Genomic DNA, 25465 nt, shown 5'->3' on the forward strand with positions numbered 1-25465 from the left:
CTAACCCACATATCTGCAGCAGACCTCTCCTGTCTCACCTGCTGCTCCCCTCAGCAGTGTATTTCAGTAGATCCACCTGTTCTGTTCCCCACTATGTCTCTGGTGAATCCTCTCACCCCCTGCACCTCTGGCCTATACCCTAGATCTCCTATGCAAATATATATATATTTTTTTTAAAAAGATTACAAATTCTATTCTAATGCTTACACAGCAGTAGATGACATGTTGCAATGTACCCCTTACCTTAGGAAGGTCCTGTCAGCCATCACCAAGGAGGTGTTCAGAGAAGGGGAGAAATGGCTGGATGCTAAATTTCTGGGAGAGCTGAGTGTGGCCTGCAAACCGAAGGACCATATGAGCTGTGTGTGTCACTGCCTCTGATGCGGTCATCTGAAAGGGGCCGCTGCTTTCCTGAAAGGCTGTCTGAGCAGCCAGTGTTTGTGGTGAAGAGCCATGGGAAACAGGTGAAGAGGGGGAGACAGCTCAGCACACAGGAGATAATGTGACATGATATAACCCCAGATCTGGACAGCCCAAGCTTGGCTGAATGTTCAGGAAGCAGCTTTGATTATCACTAACCAGAGAGTTTATGGCTTATAGTCATTGTCAAAAAACTTGACCAATGGTGGACTTACTGGTTTGTATTAACTGTCCTGAGATAATCATTTATAAAATTGGAAATTCTTCATCAAGGGATTTTTAAATAAAGCTTTGTTTCTCAAGAAAAAATAAAGATTAAAAAACCTTTACTCATTCAACAAATATTTAATGAATGCTTAATAAAGGCAGGGATATATGGACACACATATTTATACTAGAAGGTAGAGATAGTGTTGAACTGCCACAAGCAGAAATAGTGTTGAACTGCCTTTTTCATTTCTGAAATGCCACTGAAAGATCAAATGAGACACAAACTGCTGACTGGTATAGACATCATACCAAGAAAGCCCTTTCAAGATTCACACAGCTCAGTAATCAAGGCTGTCAATGCAACAGAACAAAGAACCCAGAGAGAGACCCACACAAATATGTCCAACTCACTTGGATAAAGGTACAAAAAATAATTAAATGAAGGAAAGATAGCATTTTAAGCAAATGCAGCTAAAGCAATTGCACATCTACAGGCAAAATAAATAAATAAATAAATAAATAAATAAATAAATAAATAAATAAATAAAACCCTGACCTTTGTCTCACACCTTCTATAAAAATGAATGCAAAGTGGGCTGTGGACTTAAATGTAAAACATAAAAATTCTCAAAAAAAAATGGAGAAAGTAGTCTGAATATTCAGGGCAAAGAGCTCTTAGAACTTAAAAGAAAATGTTTATAAACTGAACTTCATTAAAATTAAAAACATTTGTTCTGAGAAAAACCCTGTTGAAAGGACAAAAGGCAGTGGGAGAAAATATTTGCAAATCATGTATCTGACAAAACATTAGTATCTAGAATAAAGAAAGAAATCTCAAAGCTCAATAGTAGAAGTTGTGGAACAGTAAATAAATAAACAATCCAGCTAGAAAATGAGCAAAAAACACAGAGACATTTCACCAAAGGGGGTATACAAATGGCAAATATTATCTGAAAAGATGTTCAACATCATTAGTTATTGGGGAGATGCAAATTAAAACCAGAATGACTAAAATAAAAAACAGTGATAATACCAAATCTTGGTGAAGATGGAGAGAACCTGGAGTCCTCATACATTACTGGTGCCAGTTCCAGTCACTCTGGAAAACAGTTTGGCACCTTCTTAAGAAAACTAACTAAGTAACTACTCTATAACCCAGGAACTGAGTTCTTGGGCATTTATTCTGGGGAAATAAAGACATGCCCCCAACAGAAACCTACATAAGAATCCTCATGGCAACCTTATTCATGATAGACTCCAACTGGAAAAAAAAAAACACAACAGTGTTTTTTGGGTGATGAGTGATGAGATGGAGAAAAAAACCATCCATGAGTGATGGTTAAACACACTGGAGCATGCATGTCATGGAACACGACTCAGCAACGCAAAGGCACAAGCTATGGATGTACACAGCAACCTGGGTAAGTCCATAAAGAATGCTGCTGTCCAAAGAAAGCCAACCCCAAGTGTTATACACTGTATGATTGCATTTATGTAACATTCTTGAAATGACAAAATTATTGAAATGGAGAAGATAGCAGTGGTTGCAGGGATGATGGGTGGGGATGGGTGAAAGTGAGTGTGGCCACAAGAGGCCAACATGAGGGATCCTCATGGTGAATGAACTCTTCCATATCGCCACTGAATTGAGGTCAATATCCTAGTTATGATATCCACACTAGCTTGGCAAGATGTTACTACAGGAAGAAACTGGGTCAATGCTACATGAGGTCTCTGTAGTGTTCCTTAAAACTCATGAATTGACAAGTATCTCAAAACAAAAATAAAGAATACTATACTAATAAGTATATATGGCATGTTTTATAATTTCATATGAAAAATCAGATCTATCTCTGGAATATTAGCATATGGGGACTTTGCCTCCTCTATAACTTTCTTTTCTTTTTTTTTTTTTAAGGTTTATTTATTTATTTATTTATACAAGCACTGGGTACAGTCAGAAGTGCGGGAGGGTGAGAGAATTCACCAGAGCCAGAGCAGGGAGCAGAGCAGACAGAAGGACCGAAGTACACTGCTGAGGGGAGCAGCAGGTGGCAGGAGATGTCTGTGCGCCATGCAGGACCCTCGTCCAGTGGCCAGAAAGCAGCCGGGGAATCGAACCGGCACTGCAGAGGCTGCGGGAAACTTCGCAACCCAGCACTCAACCGCTGCGCCACCGGGGAGGCTATAACTTTCTTTACCTTTCAAATTTTCTACAATAACCACATAATGGTTTAATCATAGGAAAACATTTGTTGAGAGTTCAGAAGCATACTATGGAAGACTTCAGTGAGCAGGTGTATTTTCCAGAGAATCTTAAAGGATGGGCAGCATTTTAATAGACAGAGGTGGGAAGTTTAGGGAAAGCTGACAGGGAGTAAGAGGCTTGGAGGGAGGAAAGGGGACATGGGGTTGACGGGGCCATGGTGTCAGGCCGGCTGGGAGGGCCCCTCAATCTTCAAAGGTAGATCTTACTGTCCTTCGTCCTATAATTTTCTCAGTAGAGATGAAAGAAGAAGCTTAATAAATACTTCTAAAAGCAGAAATTAATTTTATAGAGAAGCACAAATGGGACAAAGAAAGATAAAGGTGCCCTTCCTTACAGCCCCATCAGGCTCAAAGCCTGGAACTGCTTGCTCTTCCAGTGACTTCCACTGAAAGACAGTCAAGCTGGCTGGATCTCGAGCTATGATCTGGTGGAGAGAAAAAGATGCCTGGAAATCAAGAGACATGTGGTCGAGTCCCAGCGGGTTGCCAACTCATCAGCTGCCTGATGAAAGGTCATCGCAGCCCACCCAGAACCTGGTTTCTTTGTGTAGGTGCTGAGACCATTGGCAAACTACCCTCAAGGATTCTAACACTCAGTGCATCCGGTCCTCCGGCCAGGGTCTGTGCACCCCAGAAGCAAGGTGTCACTATCAATTCTCTGATAGCCTCCCTTGGTGCTCATCACTACTTTCTTTTTTTCCAAGACAACAGTCATGCAAAGTGGAAGTAAAATGTTTCTCTGACAAAAGCATTTGATGAAAAAGATAATCTAAGAAACTGCAGCATCTGAAATAGTTGAGCCTGCACAATCCTTTACCTCCTTCATTCCAGCCACAGGTCACCATGAGGAGTAAAGATGCTGGCCTGTGTGTCCTAGGAGGCTATGATGAGCATCCACTGACAGAGAGTGCCGGGACTTGCTGCAAAGGGGTCACAGGGCTGCTACCAGCCTCCTACAAGGCCTTCATATGATTTTGTCATGACTCTGACAAGAAGAGATGGCTCCAAGTGACCAGAAAATGTTGTGATAGCATTGGCTCGCCCTCTCCAGAAACAGCAGAAATTTATTAGAGCTATTTATGGTTGTTTAACTGAACACATACTCCCTGTCTTCCCAGTCACCAAAACCAGTTCCATTTACAGTTTTAGCATTTCAAAGTATGAATGCCAAATCTTCTTGGAGTTGCTGCTCTATTCCTAATTTCCTGATTCTCCCTGCCTGCTGTGTGTTCCCTTGGTTGGCCTGGCTCTAGTCTATCTACCCCCTGCCCTCTTAGTCTGAACAAAAGAGACAGAGAGCATTGTCCCTCCAGACACACACGCAGAAACAGCACGCACATGAGCACACACACACACACACACGACCTGTTTCAAGTTTCATCGTTTTAGGGAGAGAATTCACCAGTGACCTCAGTTTCTTCCGGCTCCCACTTTTCATTCCAAAATAATTTCTAATTCACTTAGCAGGTCATATAATTGGGATATCACTCATGGAATAGAATTTCTCCCCCTTCCTGTTCTCTACCTAGAATCACCCTGACAGCAACCCCTTCCCCCCATTTATCACTACAAATGAGACCAGGTGCTGTTTATTTCTGCCGAGGTGTCCTGGAGAATGCCTGCCTTGATCCCACATGATTGGATGGTCCTACTATTTACCTGGCAGTGTCTGAAGAGATGCCCTGGCATGAAGGCACGGCCCACCATGCCTCACCCAAGCAAATCTATTTCTTACAAAGAGGGTCATAAAGTCTAGAAACATACAGGACACAATTAAATTTTAAATTACGGCATAATAGCAATAAACTATTTATTGTATTTTTACATCTATGTTTCTAGACTTTATAGCTGCCTAGCAGTTTGAATGTAAAGAGAAAGTCCTGACACAGTGGTTGAGAAAAAAAGTAGAAAGACCCAGGCTTAGTTCATGTGGGCTGATATAAATACTATAAACTGAATGGCTTCAAGAATATTTATATTTCACAGTTCTGGGGGCTGGAAAGTCTAGGAGCAAGACATGGCATATTTGGTGTCTGGGAAGGGGCACTATCTCTAGTTCATAGAGGGCTGTCTTCTTACTATGTTCTCACAGTAGAAAGGACAAAGGACCCCTCTTGGGTCTCTTTATAAGGGCAGTGATCACATTCATGAGGCTGTACCCATAACCTAAACACCTTCCAAAATATCCAGCTCCATATACCATCTCACTGGGAATTATGTATAGTTTAACATACGAATTGAGAAGGAGTGGGATACAAACACACAGAGAGAAGACAGTGAACAAAAGCCATGAGATAGATGTCATGAATAAAAACGTCCTGAGGTAAATGGGAGCTGACGAATTATGAAGTTGAAGCAAAAGAGAGAAGAGCTGAATCACGCATTGGATGATGACTGGGGTCACTTGTCGGGCTCCACAGCCTCTACCCATGAGCTCCCACTGAACCCTGAAGGGTCACATCCTGTTTTGGCAACATAGCACACTGAGTTATCAAGAGTTTTCCCTGTAATAAACAGCAAGAAATACTAGCAAAAATATGACAAAAATTTATATACAGTGGAACTCATACTAAAAAGGAAAGGAACATTCCCCAGTGTCAGAAGTATAGAAAGGCTGAAAACCAGAGTAGTTAGCATAGGATATATGTTTCGAGGTGGAGAGTGGGAGTGAATGGTAGAAGTTACCAGACACAGAAATAGGCTATAAGGGGAGACTTCAATGAATGTACCCAAAAGCAACCCACTGAAGAGCTCCACTCTTGAAAGTAAAAGTAAACTAAAAATCACTGATGGGAGGGAGTGGAGAAGTCTCTGTTCAGGACACTGGGCTGTGGGGAAAAAAAATCTCCTTTGAAGGACAAAAATATCCTTGGCCTCTCTCATATACAAGTATGATGTTTGAAAGACATTATCCATTTGTTACACAACTCTAGGAGCCAAAAAAATAACAACTATGTTTAGAAATGATAGTACCAAGGTCTCTGAAAAAGGCTAACAAAGAAATCACTCTAGAAGGACATTTCAACAGACTTCATGGATTTCCCACTGTGATAAGCTCATAATAAAATCCTCTGTGTGTGAGAATCAGAAGATTCAAATAAAAGGATTAATAACATCAAGGACTTGAGATAACAGAACAAACTGAAACTATGAGTTTAAAATGCTGAAAGATTTAAAAATAGATATAAGAGATAAAGAATGAACAAACTATGAAAAAGAACAAGCAACTTTTTTAAACTCACAAATGAAAGGTAAACTCACTGAAATAAAAATATAATGGGTGAATAAAATATAATTATTTTCTGTTGTAAAGAATTAGTAACTTGGTCAAAAAATTAATCAAATTTGGAAAAAAAAAGATACAAGTGGGAGACATGGAGGTTGGAATAAAAATGGTCAATAGGTCCCACATAAGAATAATCGAACTTCTAGAAGAAATACAGAGAGTAAGAAACAAAGACTATTTAAAGAGATAATTTCATTATTGAACACTATACAAAGAGTGAGAACTTTCCAGATTTCATGAAAGACATATTTAGGTTGGCATAAAAGGTTTAGAAAAAATAAAAATAAATCTAAATAAATCAAATTGAATTACAAAATACCAGATACAAAGGGAAAAACACAAAAATAACTGTAAGTAAAGAGAGATTATCTATACAAATAAGAATTATGCTCACAGCAAACCTCTTGATAGAAAAGTAGAGCTGGAAGATACTAAGATATTATCAAAGTGTTGTAATTCTATGCCCAACTAATTAGTTTTCAAGACTGTCAATGAAAGAAAAGCATTTTCAGATAATACAACCTACTTAAAAAAAAATCAAAGGATATATTAACAGATGAACAAGAGGGAAACTGAACTTGGAGGGAAGAAGTAACAGTCAAAAAGTCATGATAACAGATTGGAAAACCTGTATTTACTAAATTATTCGACTTGGAGGAGAATGATTTTTAAAAAGATGAAACTAAAATGACACTAAAATAATAATGACAGTATGAAAGACACAAGTTGCTTGCCGTTAAAGCTTTCTAAAATGTCTATATTATTCAGGCAAATAGAAATAATGACTTTAAATGTCAGGTCAAATATGCATGTTAAACATGTAAGAGTAATTAATCATTAAAATAATAGTAATAAAATGTTTAACTTCCTAACCAACAAAGAGAACACAATAAGTAAAAATTCAAAGAGAAGGTAACACCAAAAAACAAACAGAAAAAAGAAAAGTCATGGAATATAAAGAAAATAAATTACAATGATAAAAGTAAATTCGAACATATCAAGAACCACAATAAATATAAATGGATTAAATTTACAAATTTAAAAGAGATTCTCAGATTCCATTTTTTTAAATGCACACTTCATTCATAAGAAAAAGACCTAAAACATGAATGACATAGAAAAAGCAATCACAAAATAATTAATACCAGGCAAATATTAATCAAAAGAAAATCAGTATAGGTGATAAAAGCAGATAAAGTAATTTTATAAATAGTATAGCAGTAAATTAGAATAAAGAGATTTATTATTAAACTGAAAATATTGCAGCTTATTCCATATGGCAAAGATAAGCAATACTTTGTGAAACTTTTATTTTTTGTATTATATAAAATGAACTTTCTTTTGGTAATGGTTAAAGTTTGAAAGTCTTCAATTGAATGTATGTAAATTAAAGGCTTTACCCAAAATTGGTGCCTACACATCCTTCTCAAGCACTCAAGAAATATTTTAAAAACCTGGCCATTTACTAGGCACAATTCTCAAACCATGAGAATTCATATCAAATCCTGAATGATGATGAAAGGTGCCCCACATCTATCTACCAGGTGGTTCCCTGTGGTTTCATTCACTGAATGACTTCTGGTTTACTGACATGGTCTAGAGCATGTCCCTATCCCCTGATAGTGCTGACTAGCTCCCTAGTATTATTTGTGTCTATATAGAATGCATTATTGAGCACTCAAAACTTCTGGAAGAATGAAATATTGTTCACTGGAAGCACTTGGATAATCTTTAAAAAGTTCAAACTAAGCTAAGGTTAACCATTTTCCACATTTTGGGATAATCTACCTTAGGGAGAGTTGAGTAATAAATAGATAAAAAAAAAAAGGGGGGCACAAAAATATTTTGAGCTTGCACAAATGGAGGGGGGTGTTGGGTATTTGGGTGCATGGACCATAGCATGAATAGGCACAGGAAACAAGCAAGTAAGCTAGAGCTAACCAGAAGCTGGTTAACCCATGATTCTAGATGGAGTAACATTGCTAACTTTTTTCACTTGTCTCATCCATCAGTAAGTGACTTTTTCAAGGTAAACTTCCACTAGTACAAAGAGAACTAGAAGAAATAGTGTCTTCTCAACTGTCTTTTCTTTCCTTCCAGGGTTTACTGCCATGTTGGGAAACTCAGCTGGGACACAGGGCTCGGCCAGGGAGGAAAGAACCTCTATGTCACATGAAGAAGTAAGACAAGTGGGAGACAAAGTCTAGTTTGTTATTTAAGCAGAAAGTGACGCTGTCAGATTTGGCCACTGCAGGAGAGAAAGTAGAGGTTAGAAGCAGTGCGTGCTTTTACAGCAGAGATTACATAGTGTCGGTCTTCAATATTCATTTGAGAGGAGACAGGAGAAAGGATGGATAGAATAGAGAAAGTAATAATTTTTAATTGTGCTAAAAATGATCCACTTTAAAGTGTACAATTAAGTGGCATTTAGTACATTTACATTGTCACAAACCATCCCCTCTGTCTAGCTATAAAACATTTTCATGATCCCCAAAGAAAATCACATATCCATTAGGTAATCCCCTCTCCCAAGCCCCTGGAAACCACTAATCTGTTTTCTGTCCCCATGGATTTACCTAGTCTGGATATTTCCTATAAATGGGATCATTCAACACATCTATCTTCTTTAACTTCTTTTACTTAGCGTTATTTTCAAGGTTAATTCATATATTGGTTGAAAAGAAAAATTTTGAAACCTGCAAAAGCAGGACAGTAAAAGGCAGGCACAAGCACAAGGCAGGCAATTGAGTGTGGGAAGCATGAGAGGTAGGGAGAAATTGCCATTGCTTACACTGACCATGAAAAAGGCAGTGGAACCACTGATCAATGGGAAAGACAGAGGAGGTTCAGATGGGCAAGGGTTGTAACTCTGTTTTTGGGCACACTGAGTTTGAAGCACTAGGAGAAATTCATATTGGAGCAGTCCAACATTCAGCTGAAAATACAGCCTGCAGTTGAAGAGAAGTCCCAGCGGCACCACAGAGATGAAGGGGTGCAGGTCTGTGCCGAGGACCACGTGTACATCTGCAACTACTCCCTGTCATTTAGAAACACACACACAGTCACCTTTTTCAGAATGTGACACATCCATTTACAAAACTTACAAGGTGAACACTAATGAGCAACACTCGGGGCAGAGAAAATATGATCTTCACCCCACAGCAAAATTCATAGCATATTTTGTTCTGCCTTTGGTCAAAAGAACCCATCATGAAGGCCACAGCTGGCACTTTCCATTAACTATACCCTTGGCCACCTCTGAGCTTGTGCCACTTGGTCAAAGCTCAGCACTGCAGCACAGTTTGCCAGCAAGTAGCTGTATTGGACTATAGTTTTATAATTCATTCAGGCAACAGCTCGACAATTCATTTAGAAGTTTGTTATAAATATGCAGTCCCACCAGTTTTGATTGCAATGCTGCAAGTGAAAAAATTATTGTGCCCCAACTGAGCATTCCCTTAGAGTAATTTTAACCCACAAAGGAAGGAAGGGGATCCCTCTACTTCCCTCTCACATCCAGTAGGAACCAGCATCACAGCTCTCTGAAGGTCTTTGTCCTGCCATGAGTATCAGTAATCATTTTTTTCCCCATAGGGCTATCTGTCACCTGATGCCAGGTCTTACACAGATCCATCTAAAGGTGTTCAAAAGAATCTGTGCTTGCTGAAAATACATTTGTTCATTTACTTCTTATGTGTATATATAATTTAAATATTTATTTACAAACATACATGCAGACATATATAATGTATAAAATATACTATTTCTAAGCTGTTTTGTATACCCCCAAGGTGTGTCTCAAACTGGAAATTATGAGGAAAGAAATCACAGTCGCATGCCTTCTAGCCAACTTGGACCAGCGCAGAAAGTGCAGTGGTTAGAGATACCCAATCACAGAAGAACCACCTCCAGTCCTGGGGAAAGTACAGGTGTACATTAAGGATATTTAAGGCAGAGGGTTTCCCCAGTGAAAGAAAGTTCTCAGGACCTAACCCTTCCTTTATGACTCTCACTGAGTTTCGTAGGTGAGCTGTGGTCTCCACAACTCCATATTCTCACCTTCACTCACTCCCTCACCAGTGAGGCCTATGTATCAGGCACTGGACTAAGACCCCATGCTGAACCAAACAGATAATCCATCCCCACACCCTCAAGCCCACGGAGCTTGTGTCTTGGAGGTATTCATGAATGGGGGACTGACATAAGACAAAAAAAACAAACAAACAAACAGCATTTCTAGATAAGTGGTGACAACAAATAATTTACTGATATCAGAGGAGAAGTCCCTGTGTAGACACAGGGACTAATTTAACTTTGAAGTGTTGAGGGAGGGTGGGTTGAGGTGAGACACCACAGACCTGAAATTAAGAGAGGAGCCACAGACACAGCTGCAGAGGTTTCTGGAGAAGGCGTGTGTGGGGGTGGGGGGTGGGGTGAGCAGGAAGAGCAGTGGAGAGACCAGTGTGGCTGTGAGGAGAGGGAGTGGGAGAGAATCAGAAGCAGCAGCACTGCTGTTTTGCTGTATTTGTTTGCTATACTATCCTGTGCCGAACTGACCTGTAAATACCTTGAAGACAGGGCCTGCACTGCTATATGCCGAGATATCTGCAAACGCAGAGCCTAGTATAAAGCCTGAATTATAAGTGGGTGAATGGACCATTGGGTGGATGGAGAAAGACTGTGTGACTCAGGAAACTTATCCAAAGGAAAAATAAGCTGTTGAGGGAGGCTATTAGCAGGTAATATGCTAGTTTTAGCCATCATTTTAAAGCCTCCCAATACGTTTCCATTTCATTAATATACAGGATATTTTCCTAGATAATATTCAGCTTTAATCTTGCAATGGAAGTCAACAACAAAACAGGATTTACAGTGCTGTATGCAACTGAAAATAATAACATACATATATTCATTTTCTAGACCATTTTACTAGAACACATTCATTCCAAAAATTAAAAAAAAAGATATTTAAATCATATTGGCTGAATAATAAGTATAGGTAGAACACACTGTTATCTGTTCACACGGCTTTAACAGACAACCCAGAGCACTATTCCCAGCTCACTGGAAGAAAAAAAATCTCAAGAAAAAGCACCTGCTTAATTTTATATTCTCAGAACAACATACCCCATTTGGTCATATAAAAGGAATTAATAACCAACTCATCTATAAGGAAATTATAAAAAAAATTTAGACAAGAATTTATCAAGACTGTTCTGTAGTCAGAAAGAGAGTATTTTTAGGCTTTGCAAGCAACATACAGTCTTTGGCCACAGTCTTCTTTGCTTTTGTAGGTTTGTTTTTGCATGGTTATTATTGTTCTTTATAAGGCCATACAAAATGCTAAAACCATTTTTCATTCCTAGGTCCTACAAAGAATCTATGGTTTGCCCACTTGGAATCTTAAGTTCCTACCAGTTAAACCCCAGGGAGAAATGCCCATAGATATCTGGATTACCTCTTTCAGTCTCTCCAGCTCATTTTGAAGAGCCTGTTTGGATATTTCCACTTCAATCATCTGCTGTCGGAGAGTTTCATTGTCATCTTCGGCTTTAGCACGCTTTTCTTCCACAGTTTCAAGTTCATGGTGTAGTCTGACAGATACATCTTTGGCTACCTGAATCGACCCACAGAGACAGTCATGAGGATATACAGCTTTTCCTGGGCTGAGGATACATTCAGACAACTACAGAGGCAAAATCATTAATATGGTATTACACAAAAGAGCAAAGACCCTTGCAATGTTAGTTTAAAACATAAAATCCATGTTATGAGGGAGAATATGACTTTCATCTGACTAAAAGATCACTTTGGATAACACTTCCTTATAGAATGTCACCAAGAATGCCAGTCCTGCCCAGGTGCACATGCCTTAAATTATAAATAATAATAAAAACAAATAATTATTTGTGTAAAGGTAATATTAGGCCTCTCTGCAAAAAATAAAATAATTCTGCATACAGCAGATGTTCAATAGAGTCAAGTTATAAATTGTCACCTATGTAAAATATCCGAATGTTATAAGTAGTTAAACATTTTTACTTTCTAAAAGGAAATGAGGAAAGACATTTTGCAAGAAAAATATAAATCACCCTTATATCACACTGAATGACATTTTGTTAGTGGTTTATAAATTTGATAGAATTACAAAGATCCTTTTCCTGTTACAATGAAAGGCTAAATGAGATTTCACAAGTACTCCCATAATAAGGAGAACACTATGCATAATTCATCTCTAGATAAATGATTTGATAATTGAGGCATGAGAGAAGCAGTGCTGCTCATGGAGACAGTAAATGGTATAAAGTCTGGAATTTCTTCACCTCATTCTCATTTCTGTCAATGGTTCTCAAAGACACTTCAGACAATTAGTTCTGACTCTAGTTCTCCTTCAGTTAAATCGCCACTATACATCTCACTTGGGTTATTGTCATCTCAGATTTTCTGCATCCTAAAAACTAAATAAATATAAAAATGTTAAGTAATTATGGTCAACTTTAACAGTGGTCTTTGACTATAACTGTATTGATAACTGATTTTTTAAAAATCATGTCAGAGTTTTAGAAAAAGTCTCTGTACAATTTCTATACAATTGCCAAACCAATTGGCAGGTGCTAGTTCTTTTTCACTGTAGATCCATGACTATGATTTCTTTTCTCTCTTTTTCTTCCTTTGATTTTTTTTTTTTGGTAGGTTTTAAGATTCTGGTTCAGATGACAGACTTAGATCTTGACCCATCAAAGCCATATGACTACACATACCCTATAAGTCATAAAGTAAACAGACTGTTTATGCTGAAATTTGCTGAGGGAGATACACAAAGAGAACATGAGGCCCAGGTGTGAGCAAGTTCCGAGGGCTGATTTCTCAGATTGGGGACCCCATCCCAGCAGCCCTTCTGGGAATGTGCGTCCCACAGCCCCACAGCTCACTCACCTTCAAGTCCTGCTCCAGACTTCGGATAAGCTCGCCATCCACCTGACCTGTCTCAGCCACTTTCAAGCTTTTCTGCTCAGCTTTCCTAAGGCGGTACTGCAGAATTCGGCAGTTTTTATTAGCACGGTCCAATTCTCGCCGTAGCTCCTGCAGTTGATAAACATCTTCTTCTAAGTAGCTGTCTCTCATCTCTTCCATTTCAGCACGGAGTTCATCCAACTCATCCTACACAAGCCAGGAGGACTAGATTTATAAGCCAAGTCCATCAAAAAGGATAGTGTCTCCCTCCCACCCCATGCCCCATCAAACTAAATATTAGCCTGCACAGGTGCCCAACTGCTTGGGCCACACCTGTGTCATAGACTGCAGGGTCCTCTGGAAACTCTTGCATTGAGATAGTATCACCAGATGTCTGCTCAAATCTTATGGTCCCAGAAACCAATAAACACCCTAGGTTATTCACTGTAGTTTTCAGCATGTATTGCATTCCCAAAATTTCTTTATATAATCACAATCACAACTGAAATCAAATCTGAAGATAATTAAGTCTTTACAATCAAACCAAACACTGGCTATTTCTAAAGCACAATCTAGGTACTAAAATGAGTCAGACAGACCCTGCCTTCAAAGAACATAAACTTTAGTGGGATTGTAACTGTGAATTGCCATAAAATTATAACATGTCTGCAAATGTCCCTAAAATTCTGTTCCACAACAGAAATCTCAGCATTGACTATGTGACTCACAATTCTAAAGATAAACCCTTTTGCATCATTTCAAATACACATCAGGTTTGGTTTTTTCCATCCACTGATCCTTCATTTGCCTTCTCCATTCTACTCTGGTATCAACATGAAGACACTCTGGCTACAGACAAAAGTCCAGAGTTAACCCCAGGCTCTCCTTTGTTCCTCTCCCTTTCACATGCAGCCCAGTGCTGTCAGCTACATTCCCAGCAGCTCCACACCACTACACTAGCCCAAGCCCCCATCTCTCTCAAGGCAGCAGTAGCATACACAGCTCAGTTCATCAGTGGGGTCCCTGATTCTCCCCTTCATCATCCACAGTAAGTTCTTCACCCAGAGAGTGCGTCCTATACTATGAAACTCAGATGACCTTCCTTCCCTTAACTGAACCCTCTAGGGGTTCCCATCACATTGAGATAATTCTTCCAAGTCCTCCCCAGGGCCTCTAGGCGGCCCCTGACACACTGCTGCTCTCACAGGGTCAGAGGTGCTCCAGGTCTTTCACCTGTTATGCCTGCTTCTTAAATGTTCTTTCACAGCTCTTTGCCAAGTCCACAGTCACAAAGTCTGGAAGGCATACAAAGCCTTTCCTGACCACCCTTCCCACCTCCTACCCTCTATCCCTTGCCTTGCTTTGTTTTCTTCATACTTCTTATCTCAGCTAATATAATTTTGTTTCTTTCTATCTATTATGGGTTGCCCTCACTAAATGGTAATCCCCTTGAGTGTCTCACTCCTCTTTGCCACACTGAAGGCCTTTAATAGATATTTGCGGAATGAATACCCATGAAGACCAACACCTAGAAAGACCAAATCATGAAGACAACAAAATTGGACACAACTGCACTTTTGCTGTGCTCCTGACTCATAGCCTAATTATGACAATTTCTTCCCAAAGCCATAGACATAACTGTAGTATTTTAGATATGAAGTCTACTGATATATTGTAAAAGATCCTACAGAGGAATAGTTTGGAAGAAGGAAAATTAAGGACAGCATTCCTAGACAATTAAGGACAGCATTCCTAGACAATTCTAGGAATTGTCTTTATTAATTTGATAATTGATGGTTTAAAATGCCTCCAGAATAGGATTCAAAGTCATTCCCATTTATTTTGTTCAATTAATTCATATTGAGACTCAAGAAAGAAGCTCTCTCAAACTCTTGACACCCTTATCAGCTCTCATCTTGCTGTTTAATTTGCTCCTTTTACTGGATAGCACAGAAGCTAGTTAGTTGAACACACATGAACAGAATGGACAGGTTTGGCTTTTCATGAGACAGGGAAACACCGCTCTTTTGGGAAGGGAGAACAGTAACTGCATCAAAGAAGAGGTTGTCCCACACTGAGACTGTGATGATGCTGTGCGAGAGTTGTGCCCCTGATCCAACTCATCAGGGACAGGCCCAACTGGAAGAGGCTGACCTTAGGCCCCAAGCTAAAAAGGTCTTGTGGATGGCAATCTTTGTTTGGATAAAGAATAGAGAACTAATCCTGAATCTTCAAAATCAAGGTCAAGTTTCAATCAGGTTCCATCCATGAATATGATGGATCTGACTATGGGGAGGGCCTAGCCTCCATAATTACACCTGAGTACAATTAAAAGGTAGTTGTTTCAATAGGTAACTAGTAAAAAATAGTTTAACACAAGCAATACTCACTATATGCATATACATACATACAAATATATATAGCATACCTAATGTTCGGTGACTTTGGGTCATTCTGTTCAAGAAAGGAAATTTTTTCTTCTAGAAAGCTTGTCCATAAAAGCCAAGTCACTATGGCCTGTAATTACCTGTTATCTCAAAAGCTTTTAAAATGAGAGGTAGCCATAAGAAGATATGAGACCCAATTTTCATGCATAAAAATAGTCTCTAGTTTTCACTTTGTTACAGTAGGCCTGCATTGAACTAATGCTAAAAAAAAAAAAAAAAAGTGTTAATAGCAAATGAACCTATACCTCCAAATCAATGAACAGGCCAGATGCACAAATTTAATAATTTTTGGCATAAGTAATCACCAACATTAGTTACATTGAAAAGAAACTTAGGGAGAGACATATTGCATGTATTTGAATTATTGCTTTTATAACTCATGTTTTATCTAAATTTGTGAACCAGAAGACATATTTTATTAAGCACTTTACCTTCATTGCTAGCCCTATAATAATCCTGCCAGGAACATATGACCCTATCTCATAGACAAGGAAACCAAGGCCAGGCTGACTGATCTGTCCAAAGCTTCATAACTAACAAATGGAAACTAGAATGCCAACCCAGGCTGTCTGGTTCCAAGCACACACTCTTTCCAATAAATTGTATAAATTATTTGCTACAACCAGGACAAATGTAACTCTCGTAGGCCCTAAATTATACTTTCAAGAGCCCACCATCAGCACAAAATAATGAAAACTGGCTAAGATTCAGAGCTTTATAATTGTCAATGTATGTGTATATCCACATTGCAACTGGTGCTCAGAAAAGAAACATTGCAATGTGCAGCAAAGATGTCAAAACTCCAGTTTTAAAATGAGGCATTTGAGACACCAACATTTTAAATGGTTTCCCAACAATGGCCTATTTTTTTGGAGATGGGTAAAGGCCAGTATTTCAACTCTTTTCATAAAATCTTGAAAGAAGCAATTTTCAGATTCAGTAAAAGAAATCACAAGAAAAGCAAATTATAAACCATGTAAGCTGGCAGCAGATGTTTGAAAAAGCAAAAACTGATTATTCGGATTAGAGTCATGAGGGACAGTGATTTTCAAGCTAACATTACATTAATTTTCTGACAGCATGCTCTAATTTAGAAAACATTGCATTAAAGAACCTTAAAGATATCTGCATTTAAATATTTACAAAAACCAAATCAAGCAGAACATATGATGTTTCTGGCAGATATAATTTAGACATAGTAAGTAAAAGTGGAAAACTGCTGTTGTGTTTTTTTACAAAGAAATTAATAAGAAAAAATTGCCCTTAATCTTTACAACAACATGGTCCTAGAAAGTATTATGCTCAGTGCAATAAATCAGATGAGAAAGACAAACACCATATGATTTCCTCATGTGGGGTAGATAAAGAAACAAAACAAATACACCAACAAAACAAAACAAAAACAAAGTCCTGGACTACAAGAACAACATTGTAGAAAGGAAGTGGAAAAAATTGGGTGGGAAATTTGGGTAAAAGGGGTCAGTTGTATGGGGATGAAGAGAAACTAGGATTTTGGTGATTTTGGTATAACATAGTATATACCAAAAATGTCCTTAAGCAATAATTTTATACTGAATTTACATGAGGTCTGTCAGATATTTAAACTTTAGATATCTCATTGAAAAGCCAATCTAGCTTTTCATATAATTCAATACATATAATTCAATATGTAATGAAATCTTGAAGTCATATAAACCTTCCCAAAGAGGATGATTCCCCTTCACCTGCCGATAACAAATCATACCTTCTTCTATTTATGAAACTGGAGGAATAATGAGGTGCCATGTGTGCACTAGACTAGACCAAGATAAAAATGAAATGTTTCAATGAAAACCGCTATGAGCATAGTTTCATCCACAAATATAACAGAGTTTATGACCTCTTGGTAGAGGTGATGAAAACTCTATCACACTGATAATTTTATTCAAAACTTAACATTCTTTCAACAACTGAAATCAATAACTGGCTTTATTTTAATAACCCTCTTTAAGTAGATCCACTTTGGGCAGTAGGAGCAGTCATCTGCTACTGTCACAATAATTCCATCTTCTGGGAGTTACAGACAGAAGCTATTGTCTGTTGTAATATACAAATAATCCACCTCATTTCCCTCCGGACAATGGAAATGTTCTCTGCAGAATCCCAGCTGTAGCTAAGAAGGAACAGGGGCCGCTGCCATTGTTTACCAAGTGACAGTCCTCCCAGCAGCTGGCGGGCTCCATTTGCCCTAATCTACATTATCTTGCCACCTAAGAGTATTACAGCCCTTCTTTCATGGTTTGAATAAAGAATGGGTGTGGAAGGTGGAATGTCAGGAAAGAATAGGAATACTGTCCACTTTAACCCTTCAAAAGGAAGGGAGGAGGAGCAGGGCCTCAGGGAGGGAAGAAAGAGCTGAGGAGCTTTAGCTGCTCAGACCTGCTTGTTCTCTCAGAGGGTCTTGTCTTGTCAGGCCCAGGCCCTCTGTCCCCAACCCCACCCCAAACCCCCTGAGGGCCTAGAATCCACAAAGCCAAATTCAACAGAATTGTTCAGAACTTGAAACTCAGAAAAGGGCCTCAGGTGAGAAGCAGAATGGTAAAGCTGGATCAAGGGAATGCCTACAACCTATAAAACCCAGTGACTTCCCTTAGGAAATCATTTCTCTCAAGGAATCCACCATTATCTGCCCTTTCAGCTGGCACTGACTTCTTTTGTTTTAACCAAAAACAACTGTTATGAAATAGCTGTGAAAGCAGAGCAGAACTAGGTAGCCCATCCCCCATACCAACCCTCATGCATCCCAGGACATCAGCACGTTGGAAACACTATTTGGTGGGGGGGTGAGGTGGATGTAGAAGATGAGAAGAGATATTACAAGTGCATCCCCAGTAACACTAAACACATGTTCAAAATAGGCCAATAAACATGAAGTGATTAAATCCTCCTGAAATGCCTGTGGAAACAGAACATAATTAATATGTTCACAATGAGCACTAAAGCTCGTCTGATTGTCTCAGAGCACTGGAGCAAAACACAGTTGCAGCAGGCAGGCAGGCAGGCAGGCAGGCAACATACCAACAGCATTTTGTACAAGTTCTCGTCATTAAAAAACATGCCTGAGTTTGGTTTGAAAAAGCAAAAGTCTTTGAATAACAGTATGCAACTGCTTGCCTTAATTCCTGAAGACTTCTCAATGTACTAGCATTCATCAGAGGTAGGGGGACAACAGAGGTGTTTTTCTGACTGGGGTTTTTTGCAAAGCCAGCTACCTGGATTGAGTGAATCTGCATTTTTCTTACAGTCACTCTGGTGCCCTTTAATGCAGGTAGAGAAGAGCAGAAAGGAAGGTCAGGGAGGCCCAGCACAGCCCCATATAGCACAACAGAAGGCAGGCACTTCTCTGGTGCCATTTGCTATTTTTAAAAATCCAGCAATATGGCTAAAAACCAAGAAGAGAACGCCACTTGAATTTTCTGATCAATAAGGCATCCTCCTACGGTGTTGCAGTCCTTATTTTTCTGCTTGGTTACATTTAGGTCATTTTAGCTCAGAAATAGTGACAGTCCTTTACAGTAATGGTGACAGAACCAACTCAGGAAAGAATGTAATACTTCAAGTGGTCAGAGACATCCAGAATATATCAAAGTAAAACATCTGGGCTAAGTCTCTTCTTGTTAGGTGACAGTGGATGGATGCTGTATCTAATGGCGAGACTTCTGCGCAACATTCCCTAAGCAAGCAGTAGGTCAAGAACCATATCTTATTTACCAGTCACTAAACAAAAAGAGAATTTTGATTTATAATATACACACTCTAGGTGCACATGCCTCCTGCCTTTGCCCCAAGAAGTCACTGAAACTCAGAGTTGATTTCGCATAAGTGGGCAGCTCCTTGACCTTCAGAAAAGTCTACCAGGGAAATAAGTCAGAAGGAGAAAGACAGACACTAGATGATCTCATTCACATGTGGAAAATAAAAAACAAAGCAAAGGAAAAGTCAGCTGGGCCTCCCCTGTGGCGCATGGGGTTGAGATGCAACTTATAAGCTGTCTGCAGACTCTGCAGCATGAATTCAATCCCCAGCTGGCCAGGAAGCTACCCACATGGCGTAGCAGACTTCTCCTGACTTGCCCGCTGCTCCCCTCAGCAGTGTACTTGGGTCGATTTGCCTGTTCTGTTCCCCGCTGTCTCTGGTGAATCCTCTCACCCCGCCCCCCACCCCCCACACCTCTGGCCTGTGCTCCAGCTCTTGTATGCATAAATGAATAAATCTTTAAAAAAAAAAAAAGGAAAAGTCAGTTACAGAACAAAATGAAGATTGAAAACTGACTGCAGAACCGAGGATAACAGAATGGCAGGGTTGGGAGCAGGAGCAAAAGGGGGAGTGGCCCCAGTGGACTATGGTGGAGGGTTATCCTGACTTTGGTAGTGGGCATGATGTGTTAACTTACACTTGCAGAGGCCTGACCCTACACCCCTAGAACATACACAGTGTTGTAAACCAATGTTCCCGCAATAAAAAATTACTTTTAAAAATAAAGTCTGGTAGGATTGCTGTGTTTCTTTTCCAAAATGAACTATTGCAATTTAAACTTTTGAGTTAACAAATATGCAACTCCCATATGTATCTGCAATTGTTCGGTGTTGTTGCCTCCTTCAGACCCCCTCTACCCATTTCTCTCTCCTGCTGTCATGGGAAAGACTGGGAGAGGCACCATGGATAGTAAATGTTTGGGCATGACACTTGCTTCCCGAGTAATAGCAACTGAACATTTCCCACAAGAGAAACACTGCCAGTGATTTATATGACCATTTTGTACACAGGCTAGTGAAGCAGTGTTCATTATCGCCCAATCACCTAAAAAGAAAACAAAGTCCCTTAGGAGAGAGCTAAACACTTGGGAATGTTTTGAGCTAATAAAACAACTCTAAAGCAAGTAGTATATTCTGAGAAAAGTCATCATGCTGGAAATAGATATGTAGCCTGGTTGGGTAAAAAAAGCAAAGGCTCTGAAGGCTGGGAAAATAGAAACTAACTTTCACTGACTGTATCACCTTGGGCAAGTCACTTAAGTTTTCTGAATTCTCAGCATCCTTGTCTGCCAAATTGGGGTTATGATAAATACACAATTATATTCTATGTTGTTGTGAAAATTCATTGAAATATCAAATTAGACTGCAGGGTTAGATGCCCATTTTATTCACCGAGAATCTAGCAACAGGGAAAGATAAAGGAAATGTCAGTTACCTAGGAATGAATCCCGAAGTGATGTCTAACTGCCTACCTTAAGATCAAAGATGTTACGAGAAAGATCTTAAAAACAAACAAGCAAACCAAAAAACCACATTTCTGTTGCTTAGCAGTTATGATTTGTATAAATATCTCTCACTCTGCAGTATCATCAGGATTATGCTGAGTTGAAGCTACCAAACCGAACAAGATGATCTTTCCTCCCCTCAAGGAGCTTACATTTATTTGTTGAGATTTTTAAAAGTGTTGCTTTCAGGACAGAGTCACACACAACATGGTTGCCCTTTCTCTTCAAACCTTCAAATTCCCCTCTGTTGTCTCTTACATAAGAGCAGGTGACAAAAGCAAATGCACTATTTGAACTACCTCACCCCCAGTCCCAGCAAGCTCCCTCTTCTCCCTTCTCTCCCTCCCTGCCTCACTGGTAGCTCTCTGCATAGTCAAATAACCACTAATAGCTCTCTGCATGGTCAAATAACCACTTATCTCCTGATAAGAGGAGGTTTGGGTTCAGGAATAATCCTCAGTTAACCTGATCAGATAGGCAGAGTTCACCACCACTCACCTTACAAAAGCCCACGCCCTGGGTGTCAATCTGGTAGGTTCCTCATTTGCTGAGAGAACTGCACAGGCCATATAACCCTCTGGTAACAGAGTCACCCCATGGGTTTGGGAGGATATATTGCCATCTTAACAGAGACAGGAATAGACATACACCACTGGAGCTATTTACTAACAAGAGGATGACAACAAATTAAAAGCTGCCCTCAACACAGCTCCCCCTATTTTCTCTCAAGTCACCTGGATTGTCTTGCCTCCCCAGCCCCTCCCCAACACTGTCTAAGCCCTGCAGCGTCAGCCTTCCTCCTCAGAAAAAACATGGAGTCAGATGGGGAGCCCCAAAGCTAACAAAACCAAGGGCCACTGCTATCAAGCCCTGCCAGAGAAGGCTCTGAGACCCGGCAGCAGAGGCTGCCACTCCCTCGAAAGTGCTCTGGAGAGTGGTGCGAATCAAGTGGCTTCTCCCCATAGGGAAAGCCGGGCTGCAGAAGGCTGGCAAAGGACTGCCCAGAAAAACACGGTTGTCCCTCCATCCAGGGCGCACTCAAAGGACCTCTGAACTTAAGGTTTATCACCTAAACAGCGAGGTCCCCTCTGCCTGTGCTGTCGTGCCCCCAAGGGAACCACCGAGAGCGTCTGGCCGTGTAACTGCAGAAGCCGCAGGCAGGTCGGCAAGTTGGGTCAGCGCATCCTCCGGAGCTGACACATCCCGGGCACGTGGCGGGACCTGCGCTCCCGGGTCAGAGACGACCGACTTCCTGAGCTGAGGGCGAGCTCGCACGGGGGTAGAGGTGGGCACTAGGGTGCTCAAAACAAGATTCTAGACTCTCTTCCCCCATCCCATATCAGCAAAAGCAGCAGCGGAGAGAAACACGACCTCGCGAAACAAGTAAAGCTAAGTCGGTTGATAAGCAGCCGGGACATAACAGGTCTTGTTGCTCCTTCCAGAAGTTAGGGCTTAAGTTCCCAACACCCAACTTGTTCGGGGACAGGAAAGTGAAGGACACAAGGAAGAAAGCGCTGGTCAGCACCCGAGGGCCACCCGCACGCAGACCCTCCGGGGTCGCCGTCCTGACACCTGCGGTGTAGCCGGCTGCTCACCTTGAGATAGTCGTTCTCCGAGCGCAGTTCCTCCATCTCCCGCAGCAGCTCTTCCTCCGCCGCCGCGGGCACCAGTCGAGGCTGCTCGCTGGGGCTGGGATCTTTGAGGGTCCCCGGGACCGCTCGCTCCGGCGGCGCGCGCCCCCCGGCATCCTCCACCACGCTGGGCCCGGAGGACCCCGCAGGGGCGCCGCCCAGGCTGCTCCAGCCCCCCGGGCTGACACAAGCGGGCAGGGGCGCTGCGAGAAGCGCCGGGAGCTCCGGGCTGCCAGGCTGCGCCCCTCGGGCTGCGGGGCTCGTCGTGGGGGCTCCTCGCAGGGGTTCTCGGTCGCTGGAGCCTGTGCCGGACTCCGCGTCGCTGCTGGCGGCTGGGAGCAGGCGCTGCTCGTCGGACAGGGGTTCGGAGGGGCAATCGGAGAGGTCGGAGCTGCTGTCCGTGTGGCTGAAGCGCGAGCCGGGGGCCGGGGACCCGGCCGCGGAGGTCACGGCGAGGATCACGGCGGGAATCGGGGTGGCTGGGGCCGGGGTCCCCGCGGCACGGGAGGGTGGTGCCCCTGAGCCGCGCTTGACTTTTCGGCCTTTGGCGGCGGCTGGCGGCGGCTCGACCCCGGGCGGAGGTGGCTGCGGCTTCCCGGCCCTGGGCAGCAGCTCGGCGGCAGCCGCACGCGTCGCCCTCCTGGGGCCGGGAGCGGCCTTGGTGCCGCCCGCAGTCCGGGCCCCGGAGCCCGGCGGTGGCTTGTCCTTCGCACCCGGGGCGCCGCCGCTGCGCCGGGAGAGGCGACCGGGCGCGGCCAGGGAACCCGGCGAGGGCGGCGCCTTGCTGGCGAGGTTGGGCGAGCGCGGGGCGCCGGGCGCCGGGGTTCGGCCCAAGGAGGGGGCCGCCGGGGCCGGGCTGGGCGCCCCTGGCCGGCCAGGCAGGTCCTTGAGGAAGGGTCTGGCTGGCGAGGGCGCGCGGTGCAGCCGCCTCCGCTCGGCCAGCGGGTGGAGATGGTGGTGGCGGTGGTGCTGGCCGGACGGCGGCGGCTTTGCGTCCGGGGCGCCGCCGCCCGCCGGGCCGTTCAGCGTCTCCATGGCCGGAGCCCGGGCCGGGAGCCGCGGCAGCTCGGGCGGCAGAGGCTCCGGGCGGCGGCGGCGGCTCGCAGCCGGCCCGCGCACCCGCTCATCACTGTCCTCCCCGCCCCGCCCGCTCGGCGCCCCGCGCTCCCGCGCCTCCGCCGTCGCCCCGCACGACCGGCCCCGAGGACCCCGCGGAGCCCCTCGCCGCCCCGCCGCGCGCTCCCTTCGCCGAGGTCAGCGGCGCTCGAGCTCTCCCGGCCCCGCAGCGCGGCGGCGCCAGGCCGCTCGCATCTCCTGCGCGCAGCGCCCGGGATCGCGAGGCGGCCGCAGGCACCGGCGCACCCGCACCCGTCCGGCGGCGGCGCTGGCGGCGCGCTCCGGGTTCCCGCGCCCCGCCCACCGCCAGCCCGGGCCCCGCAGCGCCCGCGCGCCCCGCCCCGCCCCGCGCCCCTCCCGCGCGTCCGGGCGGAGAGAAGCTGCACGCGCGCTCCCCGCCTCCCCAGCGCCCCACCGCGGGGCGCGCAGGTCCCGCCTCCAGGCCGCCGCACCCGGTGTCGGGGCGGGGAGGGCAGGGGGGTGGGAGAACGGGAAGGCGGCGCCTGCTCCCCTGGGGCGCTGTCTGCGTACGGGTGTCTCACCGCCCTGGGACCTGTCTAGTTTTTTCAGGGCCTTGAAATTGCCAGGAGTTCGGGGGAGAAGGAGGTGGTGCCAGAGGTGAAGTGAGGAGAGGAAGGGTGGGCACTGAGCCCTCGGGGGGAGGCCGGCGGACTGAAGCTGAGGTGAGCGCCCTATGGTGTGTGCTGCGGGGCGTCAGCGTTTCCTTGGTTGTCGGACATCCACCTCCCGCCTCCCAGAACCCCTCAGTCCCCTCTCCCACTGTCCTCTCAAAACTGCGCCGCGGTCCCCACGCTCCTTTAAAGATCGCTGGTACCCGGCGCCGCCGGCTCTCGCGTCAAAACGGGCGAGGCGCTCCCCAGTTGGCACTCCCCGCGGCCTCCGGAGCTCCGGGAAGGAGGAGCTGCCGTGGAAATAGGAGAAGCAGCTCGCCAAGCTTGGGGTCAGAAAGGGAACGCACATTTATAGTTGCGGCTGGGAGCCAGGCTCTATTAGACACTGCATAGGCATTGTTTTATTTAATCATCACAACAAGTCTGAATTGGAATTACTGCCCTTGACGATGAGGACATCGGCACAGGGAGGTGAAGTCTCCTGCAGGAGGGGCGCTAGCTAGTCCATAGCCGAGCCAGGATTCATACTCAAGTCTGCAAAATTCTAAATCCTGCCGGTGATACCTCAGCAAAGCAGGAGCTTGAGGAGCGATTCTGCCACAGGAGAGCCTCGAGTGGGCCACTGACCTTTTGAGCCCAGTTCCCTTGCCGGTTAAAGTAGAAAACATTGCTATCTGAAAGTGGGTGGGGATTAAATCAGCAAATATGAGAAAATGCTGTGTAAACTGTAAAGTGCTTTTCAAATATCACTGAGCATAATTTCTGTCCGAGGCGCTGAATGTTGGGCAATACCCAAAGGTTTAAGACACAGACTGTCTTCCTGACTTGGCTTGGTGGGGAGGCGAAGGGGCAGCAATAATGACAAGTTGCTAGGGTTGCACTTACCTGAGGTGGGTCAGGAGAGCTTGGAGTTTTCCTATAAGGAGGGCTTGACTTTGGCGATGAGTGCCCAGGACTTGCCAGAGCAGGTGGAGCAGGGACTGCAGTGGGAGGGTAAGGGAGGTAGGGTCTTCAGGTGCTGGAGGGTGAGTGACATGAATAACCTGCTGTGGAATTTGGACACTGCCCACTGCCCTCGCGTTGGGGTGCACCATTGGAAGATTCTGAACATGACTGATCTTATTTACTCAGGAAGGTCCTATAGGGAACAGCAGCAACTAGAGGGAGGCATGAGGGGGAGTGGTTAGTGACGGTGGCAATAA

At 43.6% G+C, this 25465-nt stretch overlaps 1 protein-coding gene across 1 annotated transcript in view; it reads right to left on the reverse strand.

Annotated features, from left to right (window-relative positions):
• MTCL1 (microtubule crosslinking factor 1) overlaps positions 1–23550 on the reverse strand; it is a gene marked incomplete at both ends in the record, with an annotated part of 125344 nt that extends 101794 nt beyond the window's left edge. The window contains 3 exons of the mRNA XM_084252675.1: positions 11643–11801; positions 13121–13345; positions 22480–23550. Of these exons, the coding sequence (XP_084108801.1) occupies positions 11643–11801; positions 13121–13345; positions 22480–23550 (1455 nt within the window). The remainder of the gene's footprint in view (positions 1–11642; positions 11802–13120; positions 13346–22479) is intronic.
• Between the last annotated feature and the right edge of the window lie 1915 nt (positions 23551–25465).

The sequence above is a fragment of the Talpa europaea genome (assembly GCF_964194135.1).
Source record: "Talpa europaea genome assembly, chromosome: 13".
Lineage (NCBI taxonomy): Eukaryota > Metazoa > Chordata > Mammalia > Eulipotyphla > Talpidae > Talpa > Talpa europaea.